The 18,322-nt window shown below is 63.5% G+C and overlaps 1 protein-coding gene across 1 annotated transcript in view; it reads right to left on the reverse strand.

Annotated features, from left to right (window-relative positions):
• nprl3 (NPR3-like, GATOR1 complex subunit) overlaps positions 1-18,322 on the reverse strand; it is a 114,889-nt gene that overhangs the window by 20,187 nt on the left and 76,380 nt on the right. The window contains exons 2-3 of the mRNA XM_072487989.1: positions 6,610-6,679; positions 4,009-4,047 (exon numbers count right to left, since the gene is read on the reverse strand). Coding sequence (XP_072344090.1) covers positions 4,009-4,047; positions 6,610-6,679 — 109 coding nt within the window. The remainder of the gene's footprint in view (positions 1-4,008; positions 4,048-6,609; positions 6,680-18,322) is intronic.

Here is an 18,322-nt window from a genome sequence, read left to right on the forward strand (position 1 = left end):
ATGGTTTTCATGGAATCGTAGAATTTACAGTGCAGAAGGAGGCCATTCGGCCCATCGAGTCTGCACCGGCTCTTGGAAAGAGCACCCGACCCAAGCCCACACCTCCACCCTATCCCCATAACCAGTAACCCGACCCAACACTAAGGGCAATTTTGGACACTAAGGGCAATTTAGCATGGCCAATTCACCTAACCTGCACATCTTTGGACTGTGGGAGGAAACCGGAGCCCCCGGAGGAAACCCACGCACACACGGGGAGGATGTGCAGACTCCGCACAGACAGTGACCCAAGCCGGGAATCAAACCTGGGACCCTGGAGCTGTGAAGCAATTGTGCTATCCACAGTGCTGCCCTTTCTGTCTGGGGAAGGTCAAGTCTTACCAACATGATTGAGTTTTTTGAAGGGGTGACAAAGGAAATTGATGAGGGTGTAGATTATGTGGACTTTAGTGAAGCATCTGATAAGGTCCCACATGGCAGGCTGGTACAAAAACTAAAATCACATGGGTTTTGGGCTGGCGAGATGGATACAGAACTGGCGTGGTTATAGAAGACAGAGAGTAGCGGTGGAAGGGTGTTTTTCTGAATGGAGATCTGTAGCTCGTGATGTTCCGCAGGGACCAGTGCTGGGACTGCTGTTGTCTGTAATATACATAAATGATCTGGGGGAAAACGTGGGTGGTCTGATTAGTAAGTTTGCAGATGACATGAAGATTGGCGGAGTTGCTGATCGTGCCGAGGATGGTCAGAGGACACAACAGGAGATCGATAGATTGGAGACTTGGGCACAGAAATGGCAGATGGAGTTTAATCCGGACAAATGCGAGGTGATGCATTTTGGAGGATCAAATCTAGGTATGGATTATATCATAAATGGCAGAACCCCGAGGAACATTAGCATACGGAGGGATCTGGGCATGGAGGCCCACACTTCCCTAAACGTGGCAACACAGTTGGTCAAGGTGATTAAGGAGGCAGATGGCATGCTTGCCATCATCAGCCGGGGCATTGAGTACAGGAGTTGGAAAATCATGTTGCAGCTGTATAATACCTTCGATACCGGGGAGTGAGTCACAGACAGGAACTTAACAGAGACATTCGCAGGGGTTGCGAGAAAGAATAACAGATACCTGAATGAGCTACAGATGGGAATCCAATCGAGGGGTTCATGGGGGTTTATATAGAATAAGTATACAATGAAAGCTGGCTGGGAGTGAGATACCTAGCGGGCGGGGAGTGGGGGTGGGGCGGGCCTGGTGAGCAGGGGGGAGCGGGGACAGAGCGGTGGGATTGGGGAGAGCAAGGGGGAGGGGGCAATGTGGGGGGAGAGGGCGGGTTGAGGGGGAGAGGACGGGTTGAGGGGGAGACGGGGAGAGCGTGAGACGGGGGGAGGGCGAGACGGGGAGAGGGCGAGACGGAGGGAGGGCGAGACGGGGGGAGGGCGAGACGGGGGGAGGGCGAGACGGGGGGAGGGCGAGACGGGGGGAGGGCGAGACGGGGGGAGGCCGAGACGGGGGGAGGGCGAGACGGGGGGAGGGCGAGACGGGGGGAGGGCGAGACGGGGGGAGGGCGAGACGGGGGAGGGCGAGACGGGGGGGAGGGCGAGACGGGGGAGGGCGAGACGGGGGGAGGGCGAGACGGGGGGAGGGCGAGACGGGGGGAGGGCGAGACGGGGGGAGGGCGAGACGGGGGGAGGGCGAGACGGGGGGAGGGCGAGACGGGGGGAGGGCGAGACGGGGGGAGGGCGAGACGGGGGGAGAGCGAGACGGGGGGAGAGCGAGTCGGGGGGAGAGCGAGACGGGGGGAGAGCGAGACGGGGGAGAGCGAGACGGGGGGAGAGCGAGACGGGGAGAGAGCGAGACGGGGAGAGAGCAAGACGGGGGGGAGAACGAGACGGGGGGAGAGCGAGACGGGGGGAGAGCGAGACGGGGGGGAGAGCGAGACGGGGGAGAGGGAGACGGGGGGAGAGGGAGACGGGGGGAGAGGGAGACGGGGGGAGAGGGAGACGGGGGGAGAGCGAGACGGGGGGAGAGCGAGACGGGGGGGAGAGCGAGACGGGGGGAGAGCGAGACGGGGGGAGAGCGAGACGGGGGGAGAGCGAGACGGGGGGAGAGCGAGACGGGGGGAGAGCGAGACGGGGGGAGAGCGAGACGGGGGGAGAGCGAGACGGGGGGAGAGCGAGACGGGGGGAGAGCGAGACGGGGGGAGAGCGAGACGGGGGGAGAGCGAGACGGGGGGAGAGCGAGACGGGGGGAGAGCGAGACGGGGGGAGAGCGAGACGGGGGGAGAGCGAGACGGGGGGAGAGCGAGACGGGGGGAGAGCGAGACGGGGGAGAGCGAGACGGGGGGAGAGCGAGACGGGGGGAGAGCGAGACGGGGGGAGAGCGAGACGGGGGGAGAGCGAGACGGGGGGAGAGCGAGACGGGGGGAGAGCGAGACGGGGGGAGAGCGAGACGGGGGGAGAGCGAGACGGGGGGAGAGCGAGACGGGGGGAGAGCGAGACGGGGGGAGAGCGAGACGGGGGGAGAGCGAGACGGGGGGAGAGCGAGACGGGGGGAGAGCGAGACGGGGGGAGAGCGAGACGGGGGGAGAGCGAGACGGGGGGAGAGCGAGACGGGGGGAGCGAGACGGGGGGGAGCGAGACGGGGGGGGAGCGAGACGGGGGGGAGCGAGACGGGGGGGGAGCGAGACGGGGGGGGAGCGGGGGGAGCGAGAAGGGGGGGAGCGAGAAGGGGGGGGAGCGAGAAGGGGGGGGGAGCGAGACGGGGGGGAGAGCGAGACGGGGGGAGAGCGAGACGGGGGGAGAGCGAGACGGGGGGAGAGCGAGACGGGGGGAGAGCGAGACGGGGGGAGAGCGAGACAGGGGGAGAGCGAGACGGGGGGAGAGCGAGACGGGGGGAGAGCGAGACGGGGGGAGAGCGAGACGGGGGGGGAGAGCGAGACGGGGGGAGAGCGTGACGGGGGGAGAGCGAGACGGGGGGAGAGCGAGACGGGGGGAGAGCGAGACGGGGGGAGAGCGAGACGGGGGGAGAGCGAGACGGGGGGAGAGCGAGACGGGGGGAGAGCGAGACGGGGGGAGAGCGAGACGGGGGGAGAGCGAGACGGGGGGAGAGCGAGACGGGGGGAGAGCGAGACGGGGGGAGAGCGAGACGGGGGGAGAGCGAGACGGGGGGAGAGCGAGACGGGGGAGAGCGAGACGGAGGGAGATCGAGACGGGGGGAGAGCGAGACGGGGGGAGAGCGAGACGGGGGGAGAGCGAGACGGGGGGAGAGCGAGACGAGGGGAGAGCGAGACGGGGAGAGAGAGACAGAGAGGGAGACACACAGAGAGAGAGACAGAAAGAGAGACTGAGAGAGAGACAGAGAGAGGGAGTGAGACAGGCAGAGGGAGAGAGATACAGAGAGAAAGAGATACAGAGAGAGAGAGATACACAATGAGAGAGATACAGAGAGAGGTACAAAGAGAGCGAGATACAGAGAGAGAGAGACAGAGAGACAGAGAGAAAGTGACACCGAGTGAAAGAGACACCGAGTGAAAGAGACAGAGAGAAAGAGACAGAGAGAAAGAGACAGAGAGAATGACAGAGAGTGAGAGAGTGAGACAGAGAGAGTGACAGAGTGACAGAGAGAGTGACAGAGAGAGTGAGACAGAGAGAGAGAGAGAGAGGACAGACAGAGAAAGAGACAGAGAGAAAGAGACAGAGAGAAAGAGACAGAGAGAAAGAGACAGAGAGTAAGAGACAGAGAGAAAGAGACAGAGACACCGAGTGAAAGAGACAGAGAGAAAGAGACACAGAGAGAGTGACAGAGAGAGAGAGTGACAGAGAGAGTGAGACAGAGAGAGAGAGAGAGACAGAGTGAGAGACAGAGAGAGAGAGACAGAGAGAGAGACAGAGAGAGACAAAAATTGAGCACCCTACCCGAAGTAAGGTAGTAAAAGGTGAGGAGAGAGCAGTGTGAGCATAAAGGCAGCGCTGTGAGAGGAATGCGGAGAGGGATGACTCCTTACCCGGCTACCAACTCTTCGTCAGTGAGAGGAGACGCTTCTCTGAAAGGGGCAACATGGTCAAAAACAGAACAGATTGGACAACACATCGAAACAATAGAGAGGAGAAAAACACCCCCCGGACAATCACATCCATACTTTCAATCTTTCTTCAGAACCGAGTTGTCATGGCTTTCGATGTTTCCCTCAGTCAGGGAGAACAAGTGGCCTTGCAGAAGCGTCTAACGGTCTCGGACGGACCCAGGGGCACCGGCAGACTCGCGCGCGCACACACACATGGATGGACGAACACGCACACACATGGATGGAGGGACACATGGATGCAAGGACGGCACACACATGGATGGATGGACACGCACACACATGGATGGATGGACACGCATACATGGACCATACACCGGGGTGGCCAGGCCCCGGAGACTGGGAGGACATGGCCACGCAGATTGACATGCAGGCACTGACAGATACACACATGGGCAGACGGACAGACAGGTACATACAGGCTGACACAGGTGGACAGGGACACACACGGACAGACACAGCAGATTTCTCACAGAGGGTGTGCAGACTCGATATCAGGCTCTGGGCTTTTGAGAGCGGTGTTGGTATCTGTCGCACGGCAGATGGGGAGGTGGTAATGAAATCAAAGCCGCCGCACATTCCTGGGAGTGGTTACATTTGGCTGATGTCAGTCGTCATAGTCACAATCTCGCTGTGAGGCGGCATCGTAACATTTGCCCTGTTTCTGTCGAAGGGAAGGGTGGGTTGCTGCCAAAGCGATGGAGACAATCAAGCGTGTTCAAACCAGCAGATTTCCCCCAAGGAGCTGAGGGACTAAGCGTGTGTCAAGGGGGCATCTAACCCACCTGGCGCCTGGAACCAACATCATGAGGGGCACACATCACCCCTTCCAAAGGGCATTCGTCATCCCCGCTACAGAGGTTGTCACCCAAATCCCAGTCCGTGATCAGTGGGTGAAACGCTTACTCCAGCACCACCTCCTCACACCGCCACATCCGCCGCACCCCATGGGTCGTGGGCATCGCTGGGCAAAGACCATTCCTTATTGCCCCTTGAACAGAGCGTCTCGCTGGGGCGTTTTCAGAGGGGCAGTTAAGAATCGACCAAATCACTCTACCAGGTCTGGAGTAGGCCAGGCCGGCTAGGAAGGGCAGATTTCCCTCCCCTCAAAGGACATCCTACTCACTCTGCGGCCACACAGTATCCAGGCAGCACGAAAACAAATCACAAAACCCGCTGCTTAACAGGATTTTCTCAGACTGGAATCTAATCGAGGGGTTTGGGGTGGTTTATATATAGAACAACAGAGACCCGGGAGTGAGTTACAGACTGGAATCTAATCGAGGGGTTCGGGATGGTTTATATATAGAATAACAGATACCCGGGAGTGAGTTACAGACTGGAATCTAATCGAGGGGTTCGGGGTGGTTTATATATAGAACAACAGAGACCCGGGAGTGAGTTACAGACTGGAATCTAATCGAGGGGTTTGGGGTGGTTTATATATAGAACAACAGAGACCCGGGAGTGAGTTACAGACTGGAATCTAATCGAGGGGTTCGGGGTGGTTTATATATAGAATAACAGATACCCGGGAGTGAGTTACAGACTGGAATCTAATCGAGGGGTTCGGGGTGGTTTATTTATAGAATAACAGATACCCGGGAGTGAGTTACAGACTGGAATCTAATCGAGGGGTTCGGGGTGGTTTATTTATAGAATAACAGATACCCGGGAGTGAATTACAGACTGGAATCTAATCGAGGGGTTCGGGGTGGTTTATATATATAGAATAACAGATACCCGGGGGTGAGTTACAGGCTGGTATCTAATCGAGGGGTTCGGGGTGGTTTATATATAGGATAACAGATACCCGGGAGTGAGTTACAGACTGGAATCTAATCGAGGGGTTCAGGGGGGTTTATATATAGGATAACAGATACCCGGGAGTGAGTTACAGACTGGAATCTAATCGAGGGGTTCTGTGCGGTTTATATATAGAATAACAGATACCCGGGAGTGAGTTACAGACTGGAATCTAATCGAGGGGCTCAGGGTAGTTTATATACAGAATAACAGATACCCGGGAGTGAGTTACAGACTGGAATCTAATCGAGGGGTTCAGTGCGGTTTATATATAGAATAACAGATACCCGGGAGTGAGTTACAGACTGGAATCTAATCGAGGGGTTCGGGGGGGGTTTATATATAGAATAACAGATACCCGGGAGTGAGTTACAGACTGGAATCTAATCGAGGGGTTCAGTGCGGTTTATATATAGAATAACAGATACCCGGGAGTGAGTTACAGACTGGAATCTAATCGAGGGGTTCGGGGTGGTTTATATACAGAATAACAGAATAATAGCTAACCGGGGGAGAGCTGCAGGCCCCCCCCCCCCCCCCCCCGGCCCCCCCCCCCGGCCCAGAACTTTCTCTACAGGAGAACAATTCATGTCCCAAGAGGGTGGGAAAAGAATGACTGGAAAGTGGATCCTCAGAGTCCCTCAGTGGGTGAACGATGACACGATGCTGCTCACAGTCGGTCTGCGAGTCCAAGTTCCCATCAGCGCCTGCACTCACCTCGAGTCACCGTCGTGGTCCTCGACATTCTCCACCGTGCTGTGTAAGGCATAGGGACTGCTGGGCTTGCCTGCGGGAAATAAGGTGACAGGGTGTTACAGACAACAACAGGATCAATGCAGTCGATGGACAGATGGACGTTCCTCTCGTCCCAGAGTCAAAATAAAGCGCCGTGTTCAACCTCACCCCAGATAACGGGTCACAAAGCACCACATCAAAACTCATCGGGAAAGCACAGAGGGAGTGCCGCGCTGTCGGAGGGTCAGTGCTGAGGGAGCCACGCACTGTCGGAGGGTCAGTGCTGAGGGAGCGTCGCGCTGTCGGAGGGTCAGTGCTGAGGGAGCGCCGCACTGTCGGAGAGTCAGTGCTGAGGGAGATCCGCACTGTCAGAGGGTCAGTGCTGAGAGAGAGCCACACTGTCGAAGGGTCAGTGCTGAGGGAGCGTCGCGCTGTCGGAGGGTCAGTGCTGAGGGAGCACCGCACTGTCGGAGGGTCAGTGCTGAGGGAGCGCCGCACTGTCGGAGGGTCAGTGCTGAGGGAGCGCCGCTCTGTCGGAGGGTCAGTGCTGAGGTAGCGCCGCACTGTCGGAGGGTCAGTGCTGAGGGAGCCACGCACTGTCGGAGGGTCAGTGCTGAGGGAGCGTCGCGCTGTCGGAGAGTCAGTGCTGAGGGAGATCCGCACTGTCAGAGGGTCAGTGCTGAGAGAGAGCCACACTGTCGAAGGGTCAGTGCTGAGGGAGCGTCGCGCTGTCGGAGGGTCAGTGCTGAGGGAGCACCGCACTGTCGGAGGGTCAGTGCTGAGGGAGCGCCGCACTGTCGGAGGGTCAGTGCTGAGGGAGCGCCGCTCTGTCGGAGGGTCAGTGCTGAGGTAGCGCCGCACTGTCGGAGGGTCAGTGCTGAGGGAGCCACGCACTGTCGGAGGGTCAGTGCTGAGGGAGCGTCGCGCTGTCGGAGGGTCAGTGCTGAGGGAGATCCGCACTGTCGGAGGGTCAGTGCTGAGAGAGAGCCACACTGTCGAAGGATCAGTGCTGAGGGAGCGTCGCGCTGTCGGAGGGTCAGTGCTGAGGGAGCACCGCACTGTCGGAGGGTCAGTGCTGAGGGAGCGCCGCACTGTCGGAGGGTCAGTGCAGAAGGAGCGCCGCACTGTCGAAGGGTCAGTGCTGAGGGAGCGCTGCACAGTCGGAGGGTCAGTGCTGAGGGAATGCCGTACTTTCGGAGGGTCAGTGCTGAGGGAGCGTCGGACTGTCCCAGGGTCTGGGCTGAGGGAGCGCTGCACTGTCGGAGGGTCTGGGCTGAGGCAGCGCCGCACTGTCGGAGGGTCAGTGCTGAGGGACGGCCGTAATGTCGGAGGGTCAGTGCTGAGGGAGCACTGCACAGTCGGAGGGTCAGTGCTGAGGGAATGCCATACATTCGGAGGGTCAGTGCTGAGGGAGCGTTGCACTGTCGGAGGGTCAGTGCTGAGGGAGCGCCGCACTGTCGGAGGGTCAGTGCTGAGGGAGCGCCGCACTGTCGGAGGGTCAGTGCTGAGGGAGCGCCGCACTGTCGGAGGGTCAGTACTGAGGGAGCGCCGCACTGTCGGAGGGTCAGTGCTGAGGGAGCGCCGCACTGTCGGAGGGTCAGTGCTGAGGGAGCGCCGCACTGTCAGAGGGTGAGTGCTGAGGGAGCGCCGCACTGTCGGAGGGTCAGTGCTGAGGGAGCGCCGCACTGTCGGAGGGTCAGTGCTGAGGGAGCGCCGCGCTGTCGGAGGGTCAGTGTTGAGGGAGTGCCGCACTGATGGAGGGTCAGTGCTGAGGGAACGCCGCACTGTCAGAGGGTCAGTGCTGAGGGAGCGCCGCACTGTCGGAGGATCAGTGCGGAGGGAGCGCAGCACTGTCGGAGGGTCAGTGCTGAGGGAGCGCCGCACTGTCGGAGGGTCGGTGCTGAGGGCGTGCCGCACTGGCGGAGGGTCAGTGCTTAGGGAGCAGCGCACTGTCGGAGGGTCAGTGCTGAGGGCGTGCCGCACTGTCAGAGGGTCAGTGCCAAGGGAGCGCCGCGCTGTCGGAGGGTCAGTGCTGAGGGAGCGCCGCGCTGTCGGAGGGTCAGTGTTGAGGGAGTGCCGCACTGATGGAGGGTCAGTGCTGAGGGAACGCCGCACTGTCAGAGGGTCAGTGCTGAGGGAGCGCCGCACTGTCGGAGGATCAGTGCGGAGGGAGCGCAGCACTGTCGGAGGGTCAGTGCTGAGGGAGCGCCGCACTGTCGGAGGGTCGGTGCTGAGGGCGTGCCGCACTGGCGGAGGGTCAGTGCTTAGGGAGCAGCGCACTGTCGGAGGGTCAGTGCTGAGGGCGTGCCGCACTGTCGGAGGGTCAGTGCCAAGGGAGCGCCGCACTGTCGGAGGGTCAGTGCTGAGGGAGCGCAGCACTGTCGGGGGGTCAGTGCTGAGGGAGCGCCGCACTGTGGGAGGGCCAGTGCTGAGGGCGTGCCGCACTGTCGGAGGGTCAGTGCTGAGGGAGCACCACACTGTAGGACGGTCGATGCTGAGGGAGTGCTGCATTGTCGGAGGGTCAGTATTGAGGGAGCGCCGCACTGTTGGAGGATTAGTGCTGAGGGAGCGCCGCACTGTCGGAAGGTCAGTGCTGAGGGAGCGCCGCACTGTCAGAGGGTCAGTGCTGAGGGAGCGCCGCACTGTCGGAGGGTGAGTGCTGAGGGAGGGCCGCACTGTCGGAGGGTCAGTGCTGAGGGAGCGCCGCGCTGTCGGAGGGTCAGTGCTGAGGGAGTGCCGCGCTGTTGGAGGGTCAGTGCTGAGGGAACACCGCACTGTCAGAGGGTCAGTGGTAAGGGAACGCCGCACTGTCGGATGGTCAGTGCTGAGGGCGCGCCGCACTGTCGGAGAGTCAGTGCTGAGGGAGCGCCGCACTGTGGGAGGGTCAGTGCTGAGGGAGCGCCGCACTGTCGGAGGGTCAGTACTGAGGTAGTGCCGCGTTGTTGGAGGGTCAGTGCTGAGGGAGCGCCGCACTGTCGGAGGGTGAGTGCTGAGGGAGTGCCGCGCTGTCAGAGGGGCAGTGCTGAGGGAGTGCCGCACTGTCGGAGGGTCAGTGCTGAGGGAGTGCCGCACTGTCGGAAGGTCAGTGCTGAGGGAGCCGCACTGTCGGAGGGTCAGCGCAGAGGGAGCGCCACACTGTCGGAGGGTCGGTGCTGAGGGAGTGCCGCACTGTCGGAGGGTCAGTCCTGAGGGAGTGCTGCACTGTTGGAGGATCAGTGCTGAGGGAGCGCCGCACTGTCGGAGGGTCAGTGCTGAGGGAGCGCCGCGCTGTCGGAGGGTCAGTGCTGAGGGAGCGCCGCACTGTCGGAGGGTCAGTGCTGAGGGCATGCCGCACTGTCGGAGGGTAAGTGCCGAGCGAGCGCCGCACTGTCGGAGGGTGAGTGCTGAGGGAGCGCCGCACTGTCGGAGGGTCAGTACTGAGGGAGCGCCGCACTGTCGGAGGGTCAGTGCTGAGGGAGCAGCTCTGTCGGAGGGTCAGTGCTGAGGGAGCGCCACACTGTCGGAGGGTCAGTGCTGAGGGCGTGCCGCACTGTCGGAGGGTCAGTGCTGAGGGCGTGCCGCACTGTCGGAGGGTCAGTGCCAAGGGAGCGCCGCGCTGTCGGAGGGTCAGTGCTGAGGGAGCGCCGCGCTGTCGGAGAGTCAGTGTTGAGGGAGTGCCGCACTGTCAGAGGGTCAGTGCTGAGGGAGCGCCGCACTGTCGGAGGATCAGTGCGGAGGGAGCGCAGCACTGTCGGAGGGTCAGTGCTGAGGGAGCGCCGCACTGTCGGAGGGTCGGTGCTGAGGGCGTGCCGCACTGGCGGAGGGTCAGTGCTTAGGGAGCAGCGCACTGTCGGAGGGTCAGTGCTGAGGGCGTGCCGCACTGTCGGAGGGTCAGTGCCAAGGGAGCGCCGCACTGTCGGAGGGTCAGTGCTGAGGGAGCGCAGCACTATCGGGGGGTCAGTGCTGAGTGAGCGCCGCACTGTGGGAGGGTCAGTGCTGAGGGCGTGCCGCACTGTCGGAGGGTCAGTGCTGAGGGAGCACCACACTGTAGGACGGTCAGTGCTGAGGGAGCACCACACTGTAGGACGGTCGATGCTGAGGGAGTGCTGCATTGTCGGAGGGTCAGTATTGAGGGAGCGCCGCACTGTTGGAGGATTAGTGCTGAGGGAGCGCCGCACTGTCGGAAGGTCAGTGCTGAGGGAGCACCGCACTGTCGGAGGGTGAGTGCTGAGGGAGCGCCGCACTGTCGGAGGGTGAGTGCTGAGGGAGGGCCGCACTGTCGGAGGGTCAGTGCTGAGGGAGCGCCGCGCTGTCGGAGGGTCAGTGCTGAGGGAGTGCCGCGCTGTTGGAGGGTCAGTGCTGAGGGAACACCGCACTGTCAGAGGGTCAGTGCTGAGAGAGCGCCGCACTGTCGGATGGTCAGTGCTGAGGGCGCGCCGCACTGTCGGAGAGTCAGTGCTGAGGGAGCGCCGCACTGTCGGAGGGTCAGTGCTGAGGGAGCGCCGCACTTTCGGAGGGTCAGTACTGAGGTAGTGCCGCGTTGTTGGAGGGTCAGTGCTGAGGGAGCGCCGCACTGTCGGAGGGTGAGTGCTGAGGGAGTGCCGCGCTGTCAGAGGGGCAGTGCTGAGGGAGTGCCGCACTGTCGGAGGGTCAGTGCTGAGGGAGTGCCGCACTGTCGGAGGGTCAGTGCTGAGGGAGCGCCGCACTGTCGGAGGGTCAGTGCTGAGGGAGCCACGCACTGTCGGAGGGTCAGTGCTGAGGGAGCGTCGCGCTGTCGGAGGGTCAGTGCTGAGGGAGCGCCGCACTGTCGGAGGGTCAGTGCTGAGGGAGATCCGCACTGTCGGAGGGTCAGTGCTGAGAGAGAGCCACACTGTCGAAGGATCAGTGCTGAGGGAGCGTCGCGCTGTCGGAGGGTCAGTGCTGAGGGAGCACCGCACTGTCGGAGGGTCAGTGCTGAGGGAGCGCCGCACTGTCGGAGGGTCAGTGCAGAAGGAGCGCCGCACTGTCGAAGGGTCAGTGCTGAGGGAGCGCTGCACAGTCGGAGGGTCAGTGCTGAGGGAATGCCGTACTTTCGGAGGGTCAGTGATGAGGGAGCGTCGGACTGTCCCAGGGTCTGGGCTGAGGGAGCGCTGCACTGTCGGAGGGTCTGGGCTGAGGCAGCGCTGCACTGTCGGAGGGTCTGGGCTGAGGCAGCGCCGCACTGTCGGAGGGTCAGTGCTGAGGGACGGCCGTAATGTCGGAGGGTCAGTGCTGAGGGAGCACTGCACAGTCGGAGGGTCAGTGCTGAGGGAATGCCATACATTCGGAGGGTCAGTGCTGAGGGAGCGTTGCACTGTCGGAGGGTCAGTGCTGAGGGAGCGCCGCACTGTCGGAGGATCAGTGCGGAGGGAGCGCAGCACTGTCGGAGGGTCAGTGCTGAGGGAGCGCCGCACTGTCGGAGGGTCGGTGCTGAGGGCGTGCCGCACTGGCGGAGGGTCAGTGCTTAGGGAGCAGCGCACTGTCGGAGGGTCAGTGCTGAGGGCGTGCCGCACTGTCGGAGGGTCAGTGCCAAGGGAGCGCCGCACTGTCGGAGGGTCAGTGCTGAGGGAGCGCAGCACTGTCGGGGGGTCAGTGCTGAGGGAGCGCCGCACTGTGGGAGGGCCAGTGCTGAGGGCGTGCCGCACTGTCGGAGGGTCAGTGCTGAGGGAGCACCACACTGTAGGACGGTCGATGCTGAGGGAGTGCTGCATTGTCGGAGGGTCAGTATTGAGGGAGCGCCGCACTGTTGGAGGATTAGTGCTGAGGGAGCGCCGCACTGTCGGAAGGTCAGTGCTGAGGGAGCGCCGCACTGTCAGAGGGTCAGTGCTGAGGGAGCGCCGCACTGTCGGAGGGTGAGTGCTGAGGGAGGGCCGCACTGTCGGAGGGTCAGTGCTGAGGGAGCGCCGCGCTGTCGGAGGGTCAGTGCTGAGGGAGTGCCGCGCTGTTGGAGGGTCAGTGCTGAGGGAACACCGCACTGTCAGAGGGTCAGTGGTAAGGGAACGCCGCACTGTCGGATGGTCAGTGCTGAGGGCGCGCCGCACTGTCGGAGAGTCAGTGCTGAGGGAGCGCCGCACTGTGGGAGGGTCAGTGCTGAGGGAGCGCCGCACTGTCGGAGGGTCAGTACTGAGGTAGTGCCGCGTTGTTGGAGGGTCAGTGCTGAGGGAGCGCCGCACTGTCGGAGGGTGAGTGCTGAGGGAGTGCCGCGCTGTCAGAGGGGCAGTGCTGAGGGAGTGCCGCACTGTCGGAGGGTCAGTGCTGAGGGAGTGCCGCACTGTCGGAGGGTCGGTGCTGAGGGAGTGCCGCACTGTCGGAGGGTCAGTCCTGAGGGAGTGCTGCACTGTTGGAGGATCAGTGCTGAGGGAGCGCCGCACTGTCGGAGGGTCAGTGCTGAGGGAGCGCCGCGCTGTCGGAGGGTCAGTGCTGAGGGAGCGCCGCACTGTCGGAGGGTCAGTGCTGAGGGCATGCCGCACTGTCGGAGGGTAAGTGCCGAGCGAGCGCCGCACTGTCGGAGGGTGAGTGCTGAGGGAGCGCCGCACTGTCGGAGGGTCAGTACTGAGGGAGCGCCGCACTGTCGGAGGGTCAGTGCTGAGGGAGCAGCTCTGTCGGAGGGTCAGTGCTGAGGGAGCGCCACACTGTCGGAGGGTCAGTGCTGAGGGCGTGCCGCACTGTCGGAGGGTCAGTGCTGAGGGCGTGCCGCACTGTCGGAGGGTCAGTGCCAAGGGAGCGCCGCGCTGTCGGAGGGTCAGTGCTGAGGGAGCGCCGCGCTGTCGGAGAGTCAGTGTTGAGGGAGTGCCGCACTGTCAGAGGGTCAGTGCTGAGGGAGCGCCGCACTGTCGGAGGATCAGTGCGGAGGGAGCGCAGCACTGTCGGAGGGTCAGTGCTGAGGGAGCGCCGCACTGTCGGAGGGTCGGTGCTGAGGGCGTGCCGCACTGGCGGAGGGTCAGTGCTTAGGGAGCAGCGCACTGTCGGAGGGTCAGTGCTGAGGGCGTGCCGCACTGTCGGAGGGTCAGTGCCAAGGGAGCGCCGCACTGTCGGAGGGTCAGTGCTGAGGGAGCGCAGCACTATCGGGGGGTCAGTGCTGAGTGAGCGCCGCACTGTGGGAGGGTCAGTGCTGAGGGCGTGCCGCACTGTCGGAGGGTCAGTGCTGAGGGAGCACCACACTGTAGGACGGTCAGTGCTGAGGGAGCACCACACTGTAGGACGGTCGATGCTGAGGGAGTGCTGCATTGTCGGAGGGTCAGTATTGAGGGAGCGCCGCACTGTTGGAGGATTAGTGCTGAGGGAGCGCCGCACTGTCGGAAGGTCAGTGCTGAGGGAGCACCGCACTGTCGGAGGGTGAGTGCTGAGGGAGCGCCGCACTGTCGGAGGGTGAGTGCTGAGGGAGGGCCGCACTGTCGGAGGGTCAGTGCTGAGGGAGCGCCGCGCTGTCGGAGGGTCAGTGCTGAGGGAGTGCCGCGCTGTTGGAGGGTCAGTGCTGAGGGAACACCGCACTGTCAGAGGGTCAGTGCTGAGAGAGCGCCGCACTGTCGGATGGTCAGTGCTGAGGGCGCGCCGCACTGTCGGAGAGTCAGTGCTGAGGGAGCGCCGCACTGTCGGAGGGTCAGTGCTGAGGGAGCGCCGCACTTTCGGAGGGTCAGTACTGAGGTAGTGCCGCGTTGTTGGAGGGTCAGTGCTGAGGGAGCGCCGCACTGTCGGAGGGTGAGTGCTGAGGGAGTGCCGCGCTGTCAGAGGGGCAGTGCTGAGGGAGTGCCGCACTGTCGGAGGGTCAGTGCTGAGGGAGTGCCGCACTGTCGGAGGGTCAGTGCTGAGGGAGCGCCGCACTGTCGGAGGGTCAGTGCTGAGGGAGCCACGCACTGTCGGAGGGTCAGTGCTGAGGGAGCGTCGCGCTGTCGGAGGGTCAGTGCTGAGGGAGCGCCGCACTGTCGGAGGGTCAGTGCTGAGGGAGATCCGCACTGTCGGAGGGTCAGTGCTGAGAGAGAGCCACACTGTCGAAGGATCAGTGCTGAGGGAGCGTCGCGCTGTCGGAGGGTCAGTGCTGAGGGAGCACCGCACTGTCGGAGGGTCAGTGCTGAGGGAGCGCCGCACTGTCGGAGGGTCAGTGCAGAAGGAGCGCCGCACTGTCGAAGGGTCAGTGCTGAGGGAGCGCTGCACAGTCGGAGGGTCAGTGCTGAGGGAATGCCGTACTTTCGGAGGGTCAGTGATGAGGGAGCGTCGGACTGTCCCAGGGTCTGGGCTGAGGGAGCGCTGCACTGTCGGAGGGTCTGGGCTGAGGCAGCGCTGCACTGTCGGAGGGTCTGGGCTGAGGCAGCGCCGCACTGTCGGAGGGTCAGTGCTGAGGGACGGCCGTAATGTCGGAGGGTCAGTGCTGAGGGAGCACTGCACAGTCGGAGGGTCAGTGCTGAGGGAATGCCATACATTCGGAGGGTCAGTGCTGAGGGAGCGTTGCACTGTCGGAGGGTCAGTGCTGAGGGAGCGCCGCACTGTCGGAGGGTCAGTGCTGAGGGAGCGCCGCACTGTCGGAGGGTCAGTGCTGAGGGAGCGCCGCACTGTCGGAGGGTCAGTACTGAGGGAGCGCCGCACTGTCGGAGGGTCAGTGCTGAGGGAGCGCCGCACTGTCGGAGGGTCAGTGCTGAGGGAGCGCCGCACTGTCAGAGGGTGAGTGCTGAGGGAGCGCCGCACTGACGGAGGGTCAGTGCTGAGGGAGCGCCGCACTGTCGGAGGGTCAGTGCTGAGGGAGCGCCGCGCTGTCGGAGGGTCAGTGTTGAGGGAGTGCCGCACTGATGGAGGGTCAGTGCTGAGGGAACGCCGCACTGTCAGAGGGTCAGTGCTGAGGGAGCGCCGCATTGTCGGAGGATCAGTGCGGAGGGAGCGCAGCACTGTCGGAGGGTCAGTGCTGAGGGAGCGCCGCACTGTCGGAGGGTCGGTGCTGAGGGCGTGCCGCACTGGCGGAGGGTCAGTGCTTAGGGAGCAGCGCACTGTCGGAGGGTCAGTGCTGAGGGCGTGCCGCACTGTCAGAGGGTCAGTGCCAAGGGAGCGCCGCGCTGTCGGAGGGTCAGTGCTGAGGTAGCGCCGCGCTGTCGGAGGGTCAGTGTTGAGGGAGTGCCGCACTGATGGAGGGTCAGTGCTGAGGGAACGCCGCACTGTCAGAGGGTCAGTGCTGAGGGAGCGCCGCACTGTCGGAGGATCAGTGCGGAGGGAGCGCAGCACTGTCGGAGGGTCAGTGCTGAGGGAGCGCCGCACTGTCGGAGGGTCGGTGCTGAGGGCGTGCCGCACTGGCGGAGGGTCAGTGCTTAGGGAGCAGCGCACTGTCGGAGGGTCAGTGCTGAGGGCGTGCCGCACTGTCGGAGGGTCAGTGCCAAGGGAGCGCCGCACTGTCGGAGGGTCAGTGCTGAGGGAGCGCAGCACTGTCGGGGGGTCAGTGCTGAGGGAGCGCCGCACTGTGGGAGGGCCAGTGCTGAGGGCGTGCCGCACTGTCGGAGGGTCAGTGCTGAGGGAGCACCACACTGTAGGACGGTCGATGCTGAGGGAGTGCTGCATTGTCGGAGGGTCAGTATTGAGGGAGCGCCGCACTGTTGGAGGATTAGTGCTGAGGGAGCGCCGCACTGTCGGAAGGTCAGTGCTGAGGGAGCGCCGCACTGTCAGAGGGTCAGTGCTGAGGGAGCGCCGCACTGTCGGAGGGTGAGTGCTGAGGGAGGGCCGCACTGTCGGAGGGTCAGTGCTGAGGGAGCGCCGCGCTGTCGGAGGGTCAGTGCTGAGGGAGTGCCGCGCTGTTGGAGGGTCAGTGCTGAGGGAACACCGCACTGTCAGAGGGTCAGTGGTAAGGGAGCGCCGCACTGTCGGATGGTCAGTGCTGAGGGCGCGCCGCACTGTCGGAGAGTCAGTGCTGAGGGAGCGCCGCACTGTGGGAGGGTCAGTGCTGAGGGAGCGCCGCACTGTCGGAGGGTCAGTACTGAGGTAGTGCCGCGTTGTTGGAGGGTCAGTGCTGAGGGAGCGCCGCACTGTCGGAGGGTGAGTGCTGAGGGAGTGCCGCGCTGTCAGAGGGGCAGTGCTGAGGGAGTGCCGCACTGTCGGAGGGTCAGTGCTGAGGGAGTGCCGCACTGTCGGAGGGTCAGTACTGAGGGAGCCGCACTGTCGGAGGGTCAGCGCAGAGGGAGCGCCACACTGTCGGAGGGTCGGTGCTGAGGGAGTGCCGCACTGTCGGAGGGTCAGTCCAGAGGGAGTGCTGCACTGTTGGAGGATCAGTGCTGAGGGAGCGCCGCACTGTCGGAGGGTCAGTGCTGAGGGAGCGCAGCACTGTCGGGGGGTCAGTGCTGAGGGCGTGCCGCACTGTCGGAGGGTCAGTGCTGAGGGAGCGCCGCACTGTCGGAGCGTCAGTGCTGAGGGAGCGCCACACTGTCGGAAGATCAGTGCCGAGGGAGCGCCGGACTGTCAGAGGGTCAGTGCTGAGGGAGCGCCGCACTGTCGGAGGGTCAGTGCTGAGGGAGCGCCGCGCTGTCGGAGGGTCAGTGCTGAGGGAGCGCCGCACTGTCGGAGGGTCAGTGCTGAGGGCATGCCGCACTGTCGGAGGGTAAGTGCCGAGCGAGCGCCGCACTGTCGGAGGGTGAGTGCTGAGGGAGCGCCGCACTGTCGGAGGGTCAGTACTGAGGGAGCGCCGCACTGTCGGAGGGTCAGTGCTGAGGGAGCAGCTCTGTCGGAGGGTCAGTGCTGAGGGAGCGCCACACTGTCGGAGGGTCAGTGCTGAGGGCGTGCCGCACTGTCGGAGGGTCAGTGCTGAGGGCGTGCCGCACTGTCGGAGGGTCAGTGCCAAGGGAGCGCCGCGCTGTCGGAGGGTCAGTGCTGAGGGAGCGCCGCGCTGTCGGAGGGTCAGTGTTGAGGGAGTGCCGCACTGATGGAGGGTCAGTGCTGAGGGAACGCCGCACTGTCAGAGGGTCAGTGCTGAGGGAGCGCCGCACTGTCGGAGGATCAGTGCGGAGGGAGCGCAGCACTGTCGGAGGGTCAGTGCTGAGGGAGCGCCGCACTGTCGGAGGGTCGGTGCTGAGGGCGTGCCGCACTGGCGGAGGGTCAGTGCTTAGGGAGCAGCGCACTGTCGGAGGGTCAGTGCTGAGGGCGTGCCGCACTGTCGGAGGGTCAGTGCCAAGGGAGCGCCGCACTGTCGGAGGGTCAGTGCTGAGGGAGCGCAGCACTATCGGGGGGTCAGTGCTGAGTGAGCGCCGCACTGTGGGAGGGTCAGTGCTGAGGGCGTGCCGCACTGTCGGAGGGTCAGTGCTGAGGGAGCACCACACTGTAGGACGGTCGATGCTGAGGGAGTGCTGCATTGTCGGAGGGTCAGTATTGAGGGAGCGCCGCACTGTTGGAGGATTAGTGCTGAGGGAGCGCCGCACTGTCGGAAGGTCAGTGCTGAGGGAGCACCGCACTGTCAGAGGGTCAGTGCTGAGGGAGCGCCGCACTGTCGGAGGGTGAGTGCTGAGGGAGGGCCGCACTGTCGGAGGGTCAGTGCTGAGGGAGCGCCGCGCTGTCGGAGGGTCAGTGCTGAGGGAGTGCCGCGCTGTTGGAGGGTCAGTGCTGAGGGAACACCGCACTGTCAGAGGGTCAGTGCTGAGGGAGCGCCGCACTGTCGGATGGTCAGTGCTGAGGGCGCGCCGCACTGTCGGAGAGTCAGTGCTGAGGGAGCGCCGCACTGTCGGAGGGTCAGTGCTGA

The sequence above is a fragment of the Scyliorhinus torazame genome, chromosome 22 (genome assembly GCF_047496885.1).
Source record: "Scyliorhinus torazame isolate Kashiwa2021f chromosome 22, sScyTor2.1, whole genome shotgun sequence".
Classification (NCBI taxonomy): domain Eukaryota; kingdom Metazoa; phylum Chordata; class Chondrichthyes; order Carcharhiniformes; family Scyliorhinidae; genus Scyliorhinus; species Scyliorhinus torazame.